We start from the raw sequence: 16687 nt of genomic DNA on the forward strand, positions 1-16687 counted from the left end.
ACAATAGAACCAGAATAAAACCTAGCAGCAATGTAGAGATTTAAAATACAAATTTAAAACATCAAAGCAAAAAATCTAGAAAGCTAAAATGCTAAAATGCCTGGGAAAATAAAAAGGTCTTCACCTGGCGCTGGAAGGAATACAATGTAGGTGCCAGGCGAACCTCGCTAGGGAGCTCATTCCACAGCTGGGGTGCCACAGCAGAAAAGGCCGTCCTCCTAGTAACCACCTGCCTCACTTCCTTTGGCAGAGGTTCATGGAGAAGAGCCACTGAGGATGACCAGAGATTCAGACATGAAAGAGAAGCAGTGGGATTGGACAACCAGAAGAAAACAAGGATGAATTGATCATTGACCTAGCCTAGTCCACACAGGAATCTTTAACTGGTTAATTTAATGCAATTAAATATTTAATCGTATGTTTTCCTTTGTGTGTGTGTGTGCATGCGTGTATGTATCTATCTCATTTGCCCATAAAGAGGTGCCTCCACTGGGTTTAAACCTCACCTTCCCCACAATTTCACTCCACCACCATAGCGTGTGCAGTCTGTGTACTGGCTTTTCCCCAGCCAGTGCACAGAAAAGTACACAGAAAAGATGGTTGCTGGCTGAGGTGCCTTCTGGAGTTCCAGCTGACACTTCAGCCAGGGACCGGATGACGTCAGGGCAGGGGCATGTTTATGGGCCAGGAATTATCCAGCCCATGGAAGGCCAGGTGGGGAGGGGTCATTTGGTCCCCCATGCAGAAGATGTTCCCCACTCTTGATGTAGGATTTCTTTTTAACACAGAAGAGCATTCAAACATGTGATCCCGCCCCCCCCCCCCTTCTGATGTGGTGGTGTTCCAACAGGACTGTACGGCATGCTTTTTCCTGACATGTTGACTGGCTCTCAGTGGCTGGAACTGAGCAAGGATTTTATTTAGTTGTACATGTTTTATATAATCCCTTTAATCTTGTTTAATTGACTCAATTTCTCCCAGCCTAAGCCCGTGGAGAATGGTCTAGTTATAAATCCAGATAAATTATAAAATAATCTGCATATGGAGTAGCCCACGATCAAGTTAGTTATGACTCAAGCCAAATCCTCACTTTCAGAAGGACTTTTCAAGTGGCTGCCTCTGTAGCTGGCACAGTCTGTATTTAATAAATAACCTAATTTACCCTGCAATTGATTATTGTGTCTCTAACCTCTCCTGCCAAGAACTTAAGGTTTTTTGCAGCATAACTCAAAAGAATCTTTCCCACAAAGCTAGACTATTTCAGATGTTAACTATGCGTGAAATACACCAACAGCATTATGTTAAATATGAGGAGAATGAAGTGAGAGGATTTGAAGGGGGAGGAAGGAGGTTTAATACAACAGCTGCCATTTTATTTCTCTACAGCACAATCCTACAGATGTCTATTCAGAAATGGCCCACTGTGTTCGATGGGATTGACTCCCTAGTAAACTGTGTTTAGGGTGTTGGCCTTATGAACTCCGCTTGGGCCTTGCTCTTCCTAAGGTGGTAGGATTGTATTTCGGCTGAAGACGGGAGCTGGGCTCATGCGATAAAATGCTTTCTCCTGAAGAAATTGACAGCTGCATTTGAGAATCATTGGCTTCCTCATACACAAATGCAACAATTCAGGGTTGCTCAGTGCAGTGTGGGAGCAGTTCCAAGAGTGGCCACAAGTCTCAAAAAGAACATGAGAGGGTGAATGCACTGGATGGCTGAAGAAAGAGCGAACTGGCTGGTATTACTTTACTGCTGCTGTTTCCCCAACCAGGGGTAGTTTACTATGCAAAGAAAAGTTCCCATCATATTTTCCACCCCATCCCTGTAGCGTTACCAACAAATTGTAGAAGCAAGGACTTCCTTACATCCCTCTCTCCTCCTTCTTAGTTTTGTCTGTTTCATTTCTTTGGCACAAGTGCCGCTAGGAAAGTAGAGTGGGATAGACTGATAGTGGTGTTGGTTTTATTGGAAAGAGAGCAGATGTGAGCTACCAAAGGCAACAGTGACGTTGGAACAGGTATGCCAGGGATCACGGCTTCCTGAAGTGAGAAGGAGAAGTTGTAGAAGAACATGGCAGCTGTATAGCTTCCAGGAACTTTCCTGAGGGTCCTGCTATGAGAAAGAGGAGATGGTACAGGAGAATACAATGGCTGTAGTTTATTTCAAACTTTCTCCTGTGAAATGAGAGTTTGGAACAAGGGATGTAGGAGAATTTAGTTTTTGTTCACAACACATGTGAGTATGCCCTGTTCAAAGATCCAAACATGAGTGGAAGCGTGTGTCCACCAAAAATATTTTCAAATTGTCAAACACATGTTCATAGAATCATAGCATAGTAGGGTTGGAAGGGGCCTATAAGACTATCGAGTCCAACCCCCTGCTCAATGCAGGAATCCAAGTCAGAGCATCCCTGACAGGTGGCTGTCCAGCCTAATTTTGAATGCCTCCAGTATGGGAGAGCCCACCACCTCCCTAGGTAATTGGCTCCATTGTTGTATTGCTCTAACAGTCAGGAAGTTTTTCCTGATGTTCAGCCAGAATCTGGCTTCCTCTAACTTGAGCCCATTATTCCATGTCCTGCACTCTGGGATGATCGAGAAGGGATCCTGGCCTTCCTCTCTGTGACAACCTTTCAAGTACTTGAAGAGCGCTATCCTGTCTCTCCTCCATCTTCTCTTCTTAAGGCTTTAACATGCCCAAGGCTAAACATGCTCATGATCATCTCATTCCAGATTCCCAGTTTGATTTAGGCAAATGTCCTAATTTGTGCAAATTTCCTCAGTAGACTGAATCAGCCTTGGTTAATCTATGGAGGAAATTTGTGCAGATTAGGAAATTTGTGTAAATTTGGGGAGATTTGCACAAATCTCCCGCTTGATCGCTGCTCGGTTTGTGCAAGTTTCTTGTTTGTGCAGAGTGAGCAGTGACCGCGAACAGGGATCAGGGACAGGATGAGCGGCGAGGCAATGTTTGGAGAATTCTGGCGATCTCGAACATGACTTGTTTGGCCATCCTTATTCAGGACAACAACAAAAAGAAGAAGAAACCAAGAATTTTGAAGCTGTAAGGAAAGCACTCCAAATTTAGTCTTTGGCATTCACAAAATAGCTGCTATGGTGGGTGGTGCCAGTCACAAATCACCCATTTCCCAGAACACAAACTGGTGAGACTACAGGAAATGTAACGTGCCCAAGAATCTAAGAACAAGGCAGAGGTGTCGGGATCTGAGCACCAACATACAAAACCACTCCCTTGAACCCGCATATTTTTGCTCCAACACCCTTTTCACAAAAGGCAAAGTGATGAAGCTCAGAGATCAGTAACTTGGCCAAGGAACTGCATACAAAGCAGAAGTGGGATATCTGCTCCCCAAATGTCAAATCATATTCTTAGAATCATAGAATCATAGGGTTGGAAGGGCCTTACAAGACCATCGAGTCCAACCCCCTGCTCAGCGCAGGAAGCCTGATTCCCAGGTGGCCTCCCATCCAAGTACTAACCAGGGCTGCCCCTGCACAACAAAGCACTGATTTCACAAAAGATAAACTGATGGGTGGCTGGACACACTTGTGAAACGCTGTCCTGTAGCCAACCACCATTTTTATTTTTCTAAGAATGCCTTTAGGGCCCAGAGGCATTCTTGGAAATAAAGATGGCACGGCAGGCTGGCACTACCCTGTGCAGCATTCCAGCCTCCCCATTTTAAAAATTAGACACCATGTTGGAGCCCCCAGGAATATCGAAAACTGAATCGGATCATTAGCCCTTCTAGCCCAGTATTGTATGCACTGACTGGTAATGGTGCTTCAGGGTTTCAGGCAGGAGTTTTCCCCAACATAGCTAGAGATGCCAAGAACTGAACCTGGGAGTGGGACCTCTGGCATTCAAAGCAAGGCTTCACTCCCTGAGCTATGGCATTCCCCCAAAGAAAAGGGGTGTCTGTCTGGCAGCCACAGAGGGAACAAAGCACTGCCACCCTTTGTTCAGTGTATTTCACTGACACCTTATGCGAGCCCACCAGAAAATGCTGCAGCATCCCCAGTCAGTACCACTGCAGGCCTTCTGCCAAGGCGACAGCCTCACCCTGGGCCTGGCCATGCTAACTGCTGACTCTGGGCCTGGCAGTCTTCCACTCAAAAGTGCAGCATGCTCAGTTCAGTTCCATTCTCAACTTTACCCCTAAAGCGGACCTTTACATTTCAGCATTCTTCCCCCACCCCCTCCTGCCCCAACCTTTGCATTAGTTGTTTATGACTTGTATTGAAGATGTTACATCCTGTGCATGTTGGCAGTGGCAGCTCAATATTTTTAATTATATTTCTTTTCAGCACAAAACATACAGTGGAAATGGAAGCCATCAAGGTGCAGAGAGGAATAGAATCTTTTTATTATTATTTTTTACTCCTTCCTTCCTTCTTTCTTTCTTTCTTTCTTTCTCTTTTCTTTTTTTTAAAGAAAGGCTTTTGTAGATGTGAGAAGAGGGTACTATGGTAGGGACATTTCTCCCGTGCTCCTCAGTTGCCATGAGCAACTGTGATGCAAGCAAACAAAGGGAATGGAAGATCCAGTGGTGATTAATTTGTGACTGATGGCACAAAGCAAAAGTCAAAACAATACATATAGAATACTTAAAAAATCAGGGAACTATTAATTAATGGTTGAGTAATGTCAGTAATGTAGCTGTAATAGCTGTCACTTAAGTGTTAAGGCCTGACAGATATAGTGGTTTATTGGGCTGGCTGTCTAATCTCATTAGAGTACCGTTTGCTTGTGTGTGTGTGTGTGTGTGTGTGTGTGTGTTAGAGAGAGAGGGAGACTCTTATTAGAGATTGAAACTATTGTGGAATGATGCTGTGATTAGTCTTGCTGCCCACCCCACTCACTGTTTGGGGTCTTGATGATTTTGAGAGGAGACTAGATCTAAGTGGGGCCTAGGGGGACTACCAGAGGAACCGGGTGTCCCCCTTGATGGAGGACAGTCCTCTATTTTGAAGATCTGGCAGAGGGCTGTCTTCTATTTGAGGAGGTGTCCAGACTCCAGTCCAAGTCTGGCTTAAAGTCAAAGAAGCACAAGGGGGCAGAGCAGGGGCCTGTCAACAGTTAGTGCCTGAACCATAGGGAGCAAGATCAGCAGCCTCGAAAGGCAGTTAGCCTTTCAACGCCACTTTCAGTCAGCAGTTAGCGCCTGGAAAGGCAGAGTGAGCAGGCACACAGGTCACCTGGTTGATCTTCTCCACTATGATGAGATGTATTTTTTATTTAAATCATAGTTATCATTTCTAAATGTGCACATATGCAAATCTTATGCAAAGTCCTCTTTTGTGGTGATGCAATTCCTCTTTTTTGGCAATGTGTAAGTGCATACCCTGTAGGGCCCACTCCCTACAGCTGATGGGCTCCAGCAGTGAGCTCTGGTCATGCCAAAGCTGAGTCAGCCTTCAAGGAATCTGTTTCCACCCCAACTGACAACACTGATTGATTGATTGATTGATGATTGATTTGATTTGATTTGTATTCCGGCCAATAGCCAAAGGTCTCTGGGTGGTTCACAAAAATTAAAACCACAGAGTGCAGCATAAAACAATATAGAATATGAAAGCTTAAAACCACAATATAAGAGTACAACCAGAATGAAACCTAGGAGCAATGCAGATATTTGAAATACAAATGTAAAACATCAGAGCTAAAAGATTAGGCAGGTAAAATGCTAAAATACTGGGAGAATAAAAAGGTATTCACCTTTGGGACAACTTGAGGAGGAGGAGGAGGAGACAGAGTCCGGTGGCCTCAAAAGACTACTGGAGAAGAAAACGGGATCTCTAGAGGAGGAGCTGAGCTCTTCCATTTGCCTCTTCTTTGAGAAACCAGTTGCCTCAGCAAGACACTGCCTCCGGCCTTTGTCTCTCCCAGCAAGAGATCTTGACTAATCTCTGCTTGGGCCCGCTATGTGAACAAGCTAGCCAGAAGTTATTTTTGTCAGCCATCTTGCGTGCTAAAGAGATCATCTAGTTTTATTTCAACTTCAGAATGGGCAACCAAGACAAAGACTTTACAAAGTGGGAAAATCTCTCCCTATACGTGAAAAAGGAACAAATACCCAAATACTTACAAGTGTCTTGTAGTCCCACCCTTCCTAGGGGAGAAACATGGATCCACTTAAGCTTGACAGATGGATTGACTTTTTTTGTAGATCATCCCAGTTTGGTCAGGTAAGGAGAGGCAGGTTCTTTATATTATGAAATGATGTTCATGTAGCTTGCAAGGAGTTCCTGAGGTGACATTATTAAATGTAATGTCTTATCACTTTTAAGTCTAACAAAATAGAAGGCTGGTGTCATATTTTGTTAGACTTATGTTTAGTTGGCAAATGTTTGTTAGGTGGCAAATGTTCCATTCCTGGGCAAGGTCCTTGAGCAGGTGGTTGCAAGACAGCTCCAGACACTCTTGGATGAGACCGATTATCTGGATCCATTTCAGTCGAGCTTCAGGCCAGGTTTTGGCTCAGAAACAGCCTTGGTCTCCCTATATGATGACTGATGTCAGGAGAAAGACAAGGAGAGTGTGACCTTGTTGATTCTCCTTGACCTCTCGGCAGCTTTTGATACCACCAACCATGGTATCCTTCTGGGACGACTGTCTGAGTTGGGAGTGGGAGGTACTGCATTGCAGTGGTTTTGCTTCTACTTGGAGGGTGGGCTCCAGAAGGTGGTGCTTGGGGGACATTGCTTGGCTCCATGGATCTCCAGTATGGAGTTCCACAGGGGTCAATTCTGTCCCTCATGCTGACATCTACATGAAATTGTTGAGTGCGGTCATCTGGAGTTGGAGAGTGCGTTGTCATCAGTATAGGGATGGCGGAGAATTCCACCACGGATTTCAACCTGTTTTGGATGAGGTTGCCCTCCCCTGAAGGAGCAGATTCATAGCTTGAGGGGTTGTTCTGGAGCCATCTTTGTCACCTGAGGCTCAAGTGGCCTCAGTGGCATGGAGTGCCTTCTACTTCAGTTGGTGGCCCAGCTATGCCCCTATCTGGACAGGGATAACATGGTTTCAGTTGTCTATGCTCTGGTAACCTCCAAGTTAGATAACTGCAATACAATCTAAGTGGGGCTGCCTTTGAAGACAGTTCAGAAGCTGCAGCTGGTGCAAAATGTGGCAGCCAGAGTGCAACAAAATGCAGCAGCCTGCTTGTGCAAAATACAGCGATTTGCGCAAAATGCAGTGGCAAAATGCGGGTTTCAGTCAGAACTCCAAAGGAGGTATCCAAGGTGCTTTGCAACTCGGATAGCTCCTTTAGAGTTCTGACTGGTTCTGAGACTGAAACTTAGAGCAGATTCATCATCCCACTGACATCCGAGCCTCCAGCCTCCACTGGATGGTTGAATTTGAAGCACAACTGAAAATCTCTGGGAATATATTTGCAATAACGCTGTGGGCCAAAAAAGACCTGCTTTAATAAGCTGGAGGCGGACTGCGCCGACCTGTTCAATTAATTTCAATTACTGCCTCAAGGTATAATGACATGAATAAATACCATGTGTCCCCTGTCTGCCCTCACCTGCATAGTATACTCACCCCTCTGAGGCTAAAATGGAACAAACCGGGGAAAGGGAATGTGTATATGCATTGGGTGGGTGGGGGTGGGGTGTTTGTGCTGTAAAAAGAATCCTGGGTGAGAGAAGGCACTAGATTTAAGTAATTAGGTGTCGGGATACCAAGGACAGAAAAAAAATTCATCCTGGCCATTAAATGCATCTTCTGAAACTGGGGCTGCTGCTGGGGGCTGCCAGGTTGCTCAGTGTTCAATGGAACGATGAGGCTATTAATGATGTCAAAATGAGATTCTGTATTCTGCATGCCCCAGGGCTGCAGGTGGCAGAGAAAATAGAAGTCTCAGATCGATCTGCTGGGAACAAGATGGATAGTCAGCTTCAAATGCAGTTGTATTTACAGAGAAGCATAACTACTGTGTAGCTGTCCTGTGCATTCTGTTGACCTATAAAGTTCTAAACTTCAGCCCCATCCTAACACCATCTCTCCCACTATGTTGCCTTGCAATATCTGAAGCCCCGTGCAGGCATAATCCTTAATCGTGTTTTGTTTTCTTGAATTATGGTTGTGTCTGCTCTGACTAGAGGATTGGGAGTCCTTAAGGACTGGGTGCAAACCAGGGTGTGAAACCATGGTTTTAAGTGGGTTTGCAAACCATGGTTTAAATGTGTTAACCTCATTTAAGTATTAGACCTGCACTAAGCAAAACATTTCTGTGCTGAGCAAAACACAGTTGAGTTGATATGATTTCATCACCTCTCCTCTCTGCTCTGAAGACAGCGAGCAGGTATCACTGATGTCTCCCTTTGTACATGCTTTGGCAGCAGGGCTTAGCTCAGCAAGCTAAATCATGGCATCACTATCCATTTTTGTTTGGTCTTTTAAAATCAGGGTTAAAGCAACAGACAATGGTTAGTTCATAACAGTGTTTAGTGCTATGTCTGCACGAGACTTGTAGACTATAATGAGTGTGCCAAGTGTGTTTGAGGCACAAAGGGAGGGGGTGCTTGTTTTGGATGCTACTCCATAACTGTGAAGCCCCCTCTTTATGGTGAAGCCCCCAACCAAAGCCAGAGCATGAGCATTTTCCAGTAGGGGTATAAAACTAGAATGCCCATGTGTCCTACTTTACAAAGGACAGTCCTCTATTTGAAGGCATCCTCTGTTTGAAAAGCTGCCCAGTCCAAGTCTGGTTGAAAGATAAAGAACCATATTAATATGGGAAAGTAGGGACCTCAGCTTTGCCCATCAACAGTTAGCACCTGGATAGTAGACAGACAGCTGGCACACAGGTCACCTGGTCACAGTCTTCCCCATGATGGTGAGATGTACTGCATTTCTATTTACAGCTATCATGGCCCCACTGGATGAGTCCTCCTCAGAGGAGGAGCTAGAACCCCCAGAGACCCAAGGAACCCCAGATCAGGTACTACCACCAGACCAGCAGGAGCTGGGGCCCTCAGGGGTGATGGCTGTAGGTCCATCCCTGTCAGGAGGAGGGGAGTCTGCCTCTGATGGAGAGGCTGAACAAGCTCCTGGCCCCCAGGAGCAACAGACTAGTAGGGCCCCTGTGAAAAGGAGTGCTCACTTGCAGAGTAGGACTCCTCAGGAGAAAGCCATTCCTTGGGAGTAGGACTCTGAACAGGGAGCTTTGATTCCTGCAGCTGAGCTTTGGGTGGGGCTCAGCAGGCTTTGGGGTTAAAAGCCTTCACTATAGGCCTAGTCAGTGTTGAAACAACATGATTCTTCTAGTTTCTGTGCTGCACACCTTGCTTCCTGGGCTGTGTCCTGTGATTGATGCTCCATGTTACTGACCTTTGGACTCCCTATTGACTCTGCCTCTGGACTGTGCAATGTATCTGACTGATTGCCTGTGTTTTGACCTCTGCCTGTTCTGCAGACCACTCCTGTCTTAAGCCTGAACCCCACTGGATAGAAACCTGTGTGTGTGAAGGCTTGCTGGCTTCACTGCATTGCTTCTGTGTTAGCACTGCACTCAGAGTCTGCTTGTGCACACAGCTGTAGGACTGACATGGCGTTGAACAGGTTTTACATGAGTTAGAGTGTTTTCATCATGGGATTTAATCTGTTCATTGTTTTTATCTAAAAGCCTCATCCTGTCTTCCTTTTTAAAATTTTGTGTTTCAGGGTACCATATTTTTGCCTGGAAATCGAGTGCTTGAGCACCCTTGCAATGATGAAAGTCCAGGGAAATTCCTCTTTGAAGTGATTCCTGGTAGGTTATTTTATTCACTATAAATCTGTTGTGATCTTGTACTGACTGACTAATGGCCAGTTTTATTTAGCTTTAATAGATGCTGAAGATGATTAACAGTTTAATTTATGATGAAAAAAAATTGGTGTTTTTTTTTGCTTATGATAAAGCTTCTTTATAGATTCTATTTTTCTTCCTGTTCACCCTAGGTTTGTTTTTTGTTTTTAAATGTGATTTCATTCATTTGTTTCTCACACAGTGCAGGGATCCCTAGGCTCCTGGCATGAAAAGAAATGGAATGCTTGAAGGGCCTGATGTGTTAACAACAAGGGAAGCTAGCAGTTGGTAATAGCCAGTGATTTAGCTGTAAGGATGTTGTGCTATGAAGAAAGCAGGCAGGACTAGATTTGGGAGGCTGGGAGTAAACAGACAGTAAGAGGAGTTATTCTGGGCAAGTAGCTAGTTTATTTATTTATTTATTATTTATTTATTTAATTTCTATTCCGCCCAATAGCCAAAGCTCTCTAGTTCAGCCTTTCCCAACCTGGCGCACTCCAGATGTGTGGGACTGCAGCTCTTATCACTCCCATGGAATAGGAGTTCAACTCCCATGGAATAGGAGTTCAACTCCCATCATTCCAACACATCCGGAGGGTACCAGGTTGGGAAAGGCTAAACTAGGTAGTCAAACTAACCTGGGAAGCGGGTTAGCTGTCAAGCTTATGACTAGAAAGAAGGTTTGAGGCCTTCAAAGGCAAAGGGAAAAATGGTCTGGCTTAGAGGCCTAGGGTTTTTTGTTGGGTGGGGGTATCCCTGAGAGGAGTAGTTTCATTTCCCTGATTAAGTTTTATTCCTCTAGATTTGGTTTTGGTTTTGGGGAAGGAGGGGATAAAAAGGGAGAGAGAGCCAGTGAGAGAGAGAGAGGAAGACCAGAGTATGAAGAGAGAGCAGGAAGAAGCAGCCTGGAGATGTCTAACTGGTTTTAATGTTAATATTGTGGTTTTAATGTTCTATATATTTTAAATTGTTTTATTGTGTGCTGTTTTAATTTTTGTGAACTGCCCAGAGAGCTTTGGCTATTCGGTGGTATAGAAAATAAATAAATAAATAAATAAATAAATAAAGTGCAGCTAGGTAAAGGAACTTGTGTTTTGCAACTTTTATTTTCTCTTAATGCCTTTTGTATCACTCAGCTCTATTGTGTAAATTCCTTTAGTTGTAATTTGCTTCCTTCAATTTGCCAGTAAACTGTTGTGGTTGACACTCTAAACACAGGGTTTAATCACCCTATGCCTACAGCCTAAACCCAATGTTACTGGAAAGGGGAAGGTAAAAGAAGGAAGGTGGGACTCTTAAGGAGGCAAGAGACCCATAAGAAGTTGCGTAGAGGGTCCAGGTCCTAAGGGGAACCTTGGCGAATACATATGCGGGGATGGTCGGTCTGACAACAGTTCCGTCTGTATCCGAGTGACAAATTTCTCATACCAAAGCAGGCCAGAGTCAGAAACTTTCTAGGCTATTAGCCTCTTAGATCACCTGACCTCTCCACAGCTGAGAGCTACAGTGCCACCCCTAGGCCATCCAGCATAGAGGTCCTGAGGTGCAGTAGAGAGGAGTCAGCAAAAGGTTCTTGGAATTCCAGCTCACAGCTCATACCGACTCAAGTCCACATCAGACTGTGAGCTCCCTCCACTCCATTTGCATGAAAGCTTCTGCATATTTTGGTGCACATTTTTCAAAATTTATGCATCAGTTGTGTGCCTTTCTGAAAAGTGTGCATTTTTCTCCCATTGATTAAGGCATGTTTGTGTTAGAGCTGTGTACAAACGGCCTCTCAGAATTCTCAAGCCTATTTGTGGGCAGAGAAATGGGGGGGGGCAACTTCACCAAATTTCTCCAGGGGAAGGAAAAAATTCTCCAACAGTTTCTCACAGATAGGGCCCACCATTGGCAGTGGCTGTAGAACAGTTTCATTCTTTTTTTCCTAAGGGTTTTTATGCTGCAAGTGGCAACAGTACCGACTGTGTTGGCAACCAGGCCCCGTTTTACACCTTCAGCACCCTTCAGCTGTGAGGGGGACAATGTGTCCAGCTCCAGGGAAGAGGTGCAACTAGAGCTGTACCTCAGTTTAAAATCTATCCTCCAATTTCCTGGAAGTTTTCTTCCCCTGTGAAAGAGACTTCAATTTTTCTGCCTCCTTCTCAGGGTGTTTTATAATTTATTTAAAAAAATGATGGTGTTTTTGAGCTGATCTAATCACCATGAAGTGGCTGTTTTTGTTTTTCTACTACTCATCCCTCCATTGCCTGTAATGTTTTATAAATGGCCCCTTTACAGCCACTGTTTACATAACATTGCTTTTATGGAAAAATCCAAGCCACCATATTTTTTTGCAAAATAGCGGCTCAGCAAAGGAACAGATGGCTGCTGGGCACTTTCAGACCATGCGGCAGGTCGGTGAACAGGTCCAGTGAGTGCGGCAGCTCAGAACACGGTTGGATCCCCTCCCCCTCAGACTCCTGTGGCATCCCTACCTGCACCTCAGCCTGCAAATGTGAGTCAAGTTGGATGCTCACTGGGAGTCCACCGAGTCCCCAAAAGGCCAGATTCTACAGCTACAGACATCCTCACCTAAAATGTACTGAAACAAACATCCCTAGAGTCTGGCAGCTCCCTCTTCTGGCAAGCTGTCAATGGTGGTGCAGAGAGTAAGGTCCGACCCCCAGTGCCTTACACAGGCAGGACTGAAATGGCTGCAGGGCTAAAGCTCAGGCCGCCAATCGGCCAGAACACCTGGATGTCTCACTCCTGTTCTTTTGGTATGCCTGTCGTGAGGTCATACGTTTGTTATAAAGGTTGGCTTTACATTTGTGATTTTTATAAATGGTCCTGTACTGTTGTTGGTATGCAGTCTTGCACTATTGATGGAGAAGAGAAAAGACATGTAAATACTGGAAGAATAGAAGAGGAAAATTTCTTTTCATCCTGAATGGTTCAGAGTGTGTTCTAAATTTGAGGCACAGAAAGAGATAGGAGGAATGGGCCATACTGGGTGTTACCCCCCCCCCCCCCACACACACACAGAGGCATACTTTATCTCATTGAATACCCAAAGCTTTCTGGACAATTCACAAAAATTTAAACCCTACAATACAACGTGATTTCATTTCATTTATTATGTTATAATAGTTATAAAAGTTTCACCCCTGGCTTTCTACCTTGCCTCTGTAGGCTTCAAACTTTCACACAGTGTCTAGCCCAAAGTCACCCAGTGAGCTTCATGGCTGAGTGGGGACTAAAACATGCATCTTCCAAGTTCTAGTCCAAAACTCAGACCACTACACCACACTGGCTTTCAATTTGTCCAGTGGCAGCATCAGTTATGGCCCAGAATATCATGGATAAGGAAAGCAGATTGAATTCTTGCCAAGAATCAGCTGGAAGGTGTTCCTAAGGGTAGGTACTAGTTCAGGGACTTCCTGAACTAGGCCCCAAAGAGAAAGCATTCTATCTTTTGAATAGTACTCTTTTTTTCTCAGCTAGATGGGAGGAAATCTGACTTCTGCGGCATTTAAACCCACCCACCAACCCTATCTAGCTGTTGAGCTATTTGCGCATAAAATGGCTATTGCAATTTTGACCCAAAACCAACCAGCTGAAGAAACTTTCTTCTCCCTTGTTTAAAAGGCATGAAATTCCAAGCTTGAAAATGTTTTTCCAAAACAATACAGGCAAATGTAGGCTGGCCAACAGTGGAATCCATGGCTAAATGTTAATTGATGCAGCTGACGGACTGAGCGGTTAGTCACATGCATTTGATTATTATTTCCCTGGAGAACATTTGGGGGAAAAAATCTAAAATGTATCCAGTTTTCCTCACTCAACTTCCTCCACCCTCATCCATTTGGGCATATGATTAGAGAACTTTCTATGTGGGAACTGTATTCCAGATTACACTGCTTTGAACTAGTGATGGAGGCAATATTTTTATGGCTTCAGTGTTGATGCCAGTGGTTTTTCACACAGGGAACTGCCTTATACTGAGTAAGACAATTGGTCCATCTAGCTTAGTATTGGCAATACTGACTGGCACTGACTCTCCAGGGGCTCAGGCAGGATTCTTTCCTAGCCCTACCTGGAAATGCTGGGGATTGAACCTGGGACGGTCTGTGTGCAAAGCAGGGGCTCTACCACATGTGTATATATGATAAGGAACACAAAATAGAAAGCCAGTGTGTTCTAGGGTACAGTATGTGGACCTGGGTCTATCACCAAGTTCAGTTGTGGATACTGGCCTACCTTAGGCTGGAACTAGATCTGGCAACCTAGCTGAATTCCTGCTCTTTCTCCTTGAACATATTGCAATGGTGGAAATGCATGAAATGATATCACCACTTTGTGTGTTTCTCTTCTCTGCCCCTACTCTTCATAGGCTGCTATTCTACTGGTACAGGGAGAATTCATGATGAGATTATGTTTCCATTACCACCTATTGTGGGCAAGAGGAACTCAATATGGGGTTGCCATTTTTAGCAGAGCCCATGATCTGTATTGTAAGAACATATAAAAACATAAGAAGAGTTTATGTTCTTATGTACTAGACTTCCCTAGAGCCTGGAAGCATGCAGAGTTATTCCAGTTAACCAATGCTTGGGAGTAGTACACATATTTGAATCAGGCCTGAAATCAACTTATGTGTTTAATCTCGCTGCTGAAAGCAATAATTTCCATACTTCCTTCTATAAAGGATCAGGATCAGGCCAAGGGTCCATCTAGTCCAGCATTATATTCACACAGTGGCCAACCAGCTGCCTATAGGAAGCCCACAAGTAGGACCTGAGTGCAACAGCACCCTCCCGCTCATGTTCTCCAGCAACTGGTATGCAGAGGCATACCGCCTGTGAGCCTCTGATGCTGGAGGAAGCATGTAGTCATCTGGACTAGAATCCATTGATAGCTTCATCCTCCATGAATTTGCTTAATCCCTTTTAAAGTCACCCAAATTGGTGGCCATTGCTACACTTTGTGGAAGTGATTCCACAGTTTAATTATGCACTGAGCGAAGAAATCCTGCCCTTTATCTGTCCTGAATCTCCCACCAATCAGCTTCATGGGATGACCCCGGGTTCTAGTATTATGAGAGAGGGAGAAACAGACTCCCGGACTCAGTCGGGTGCCTGTGCCATCCCTAGTGTTTTTATACACATCATCAGAGAAGGTTATCTAACACTGTTGAACTTCAAGCACCTCCTAAAGCTGGGCGCATGAGTGGAAATAACCATATCTCATGCCTTTGCTTTTTTTTTACTTTCTCTCTGGAGACAGCGGCATGATGCTTGTTGTTGCAGCGGAAGAAGGAACAGGAAGGGGAGGGAGCAGGAAATAAGGAACTGATCAAGCTACAGGACATTCTCTGTTGCTCCCTAGTGTCTGGAAGCATGGAGAGTTATTCCAGTTATCCAATGCTTGGGAGCAGTACACATATTTGAATCGGGCCTGAAATCCACTTATGGGTTTAATCTCTGTGCTGAAAGCAATAATTTACATACTTCCATAAAGGAGAACCACCAATGGAATGCTGTCTCAGTTCAGTTTCCATCTCATAGAAGCTCCAGCCCTTTTATCCAGAATTGAAATGGTAGCTGCAGCTGCTGCACCATCTTCCTCTCTCCCTCATACACTTTGTCATGTTTTGTGATACCAAGCCATCAGTCAATATCAAACCATTCTGTTAGTACAAAACCTCTTAGGTATACAGACCATAAATGAGTCTTGGCTTTTGTTTTGGGTACTTACAGTAGCCGAGCTTATTTCAGGTAACATTGACAAATACAAAGTTACCCGCATCCAGCCCAGTTGCTTGGATTTCACCTAGCATGTAGCTTGGCTTCTTATACAGTTCTGAACTATAGAGCTGATATAGAGGGTATGGGCAGCATTTTGCAAGCAGGAAATGCTGACATAGAAAACAACATGCATCACATAACTTCTCAAACCAATATTGAGTTTTACTGCTTTTCCCCAGACTCATAGGAAAGCAAATGGGCCAATTTCCCCAAATCTGTTAGCTTTGAAAGCAGCAGATGTAATTATTCAGCTACTCTTAGCTCTAGAAATCTGTCCAGGATGTTTAAGGCTAAGCATGAATTTAGGGTTTAAAATCAGCTGGATAAATATGAAAAATGTGCAACAATCTGATTCGGAGATAGGATGCACAAAATGTGTCCCTTTATTCCTGCACACCGACTTCATGAGTTCAGGACACTTACCTGCAAATGCAGATGTGATCTTCACAATACAAATCAGGGTAATGGTTGCACATCACATGTGTAGTTGGCTAAATTGAGCATCCAGTTGCCACCTTTTTCAGGGATCTGAGAAGTATATAATATTTCTGTAATTTCTGTCACATAAAACATATCCAGGCGGTATACAGCAATAAAACCGTATAAATATACCTATATAAATATAAATTATAACTAAAACATTTTAAAACAATCAATTACCATAAAAAATGGGGGTGGTGGTGGTGGAATTGACAGGCATCACAAATAATCATATTAGCAAACTTGCTATCTGTTTGAGGACACTTATATGTGGCTTCACAGCTGCAGCAGAAAATCACTGATTCACCGCATTCCTACCCTCTGCCAGTGATAGAAGCTCAAATCAAATTAATTTGATGGAAAACCTCTCATTAACGCTATGTATGGTGGTGTGTTTGGTACATAGCCCCTTATTGATCTCAGTGGTGTAATAGGAGGGCAATGTTTGTCCATGACCTGTCCGGACCAGCCATTTCCACACAATCTGCTACAAACACTGGAAAGTAGTGGGGAGTTATTGTTCCTAGGATTTTTATACTGTACTGCTCATCTGGATAAGAGATTTTGCAGTGTTATCCTTTCCAACCATAAGATT

At 44.2% G+C, this 16687-nt stretch overlaps 1 protein-coding gene across 1 annotated transcript in view; it reads left to right on the top strand.

Moving 5' to 3' along the window:
• ARHGAP24 (Rho GTPase activating protein 24) overlaps positions 1-16687 on the top strand; it is a 498319-nt gene that overhangs the window by 160701 nt on the left and 320931 nt on the right. The window contains exon 3 of the mRNA XM_084855552.1: positions 9700-9787. Within this exon, the coding sequence (XP_084711678.1) occupies positions 9700-9787 (88 nt within the window). The remainder of the gene's footprint in view (positions 1-9699; positions 9788-16687) is intronic.

The sequence above is a fragment of the Heloderma suspectum genome, chromosome 5, assembly GCF_057233095.1.
Source record: "Heloderma suspectum isolate Gila_16-S chromosome 5, 16-S_ref, whole genome shotgun sequence".
Taxonomy (NCBI): Eukaryota; Metazoa; Chordata; class Lepidosauria; order Squamata; family Helodermatidae; genus Heloderma; species Heloderma suspectum.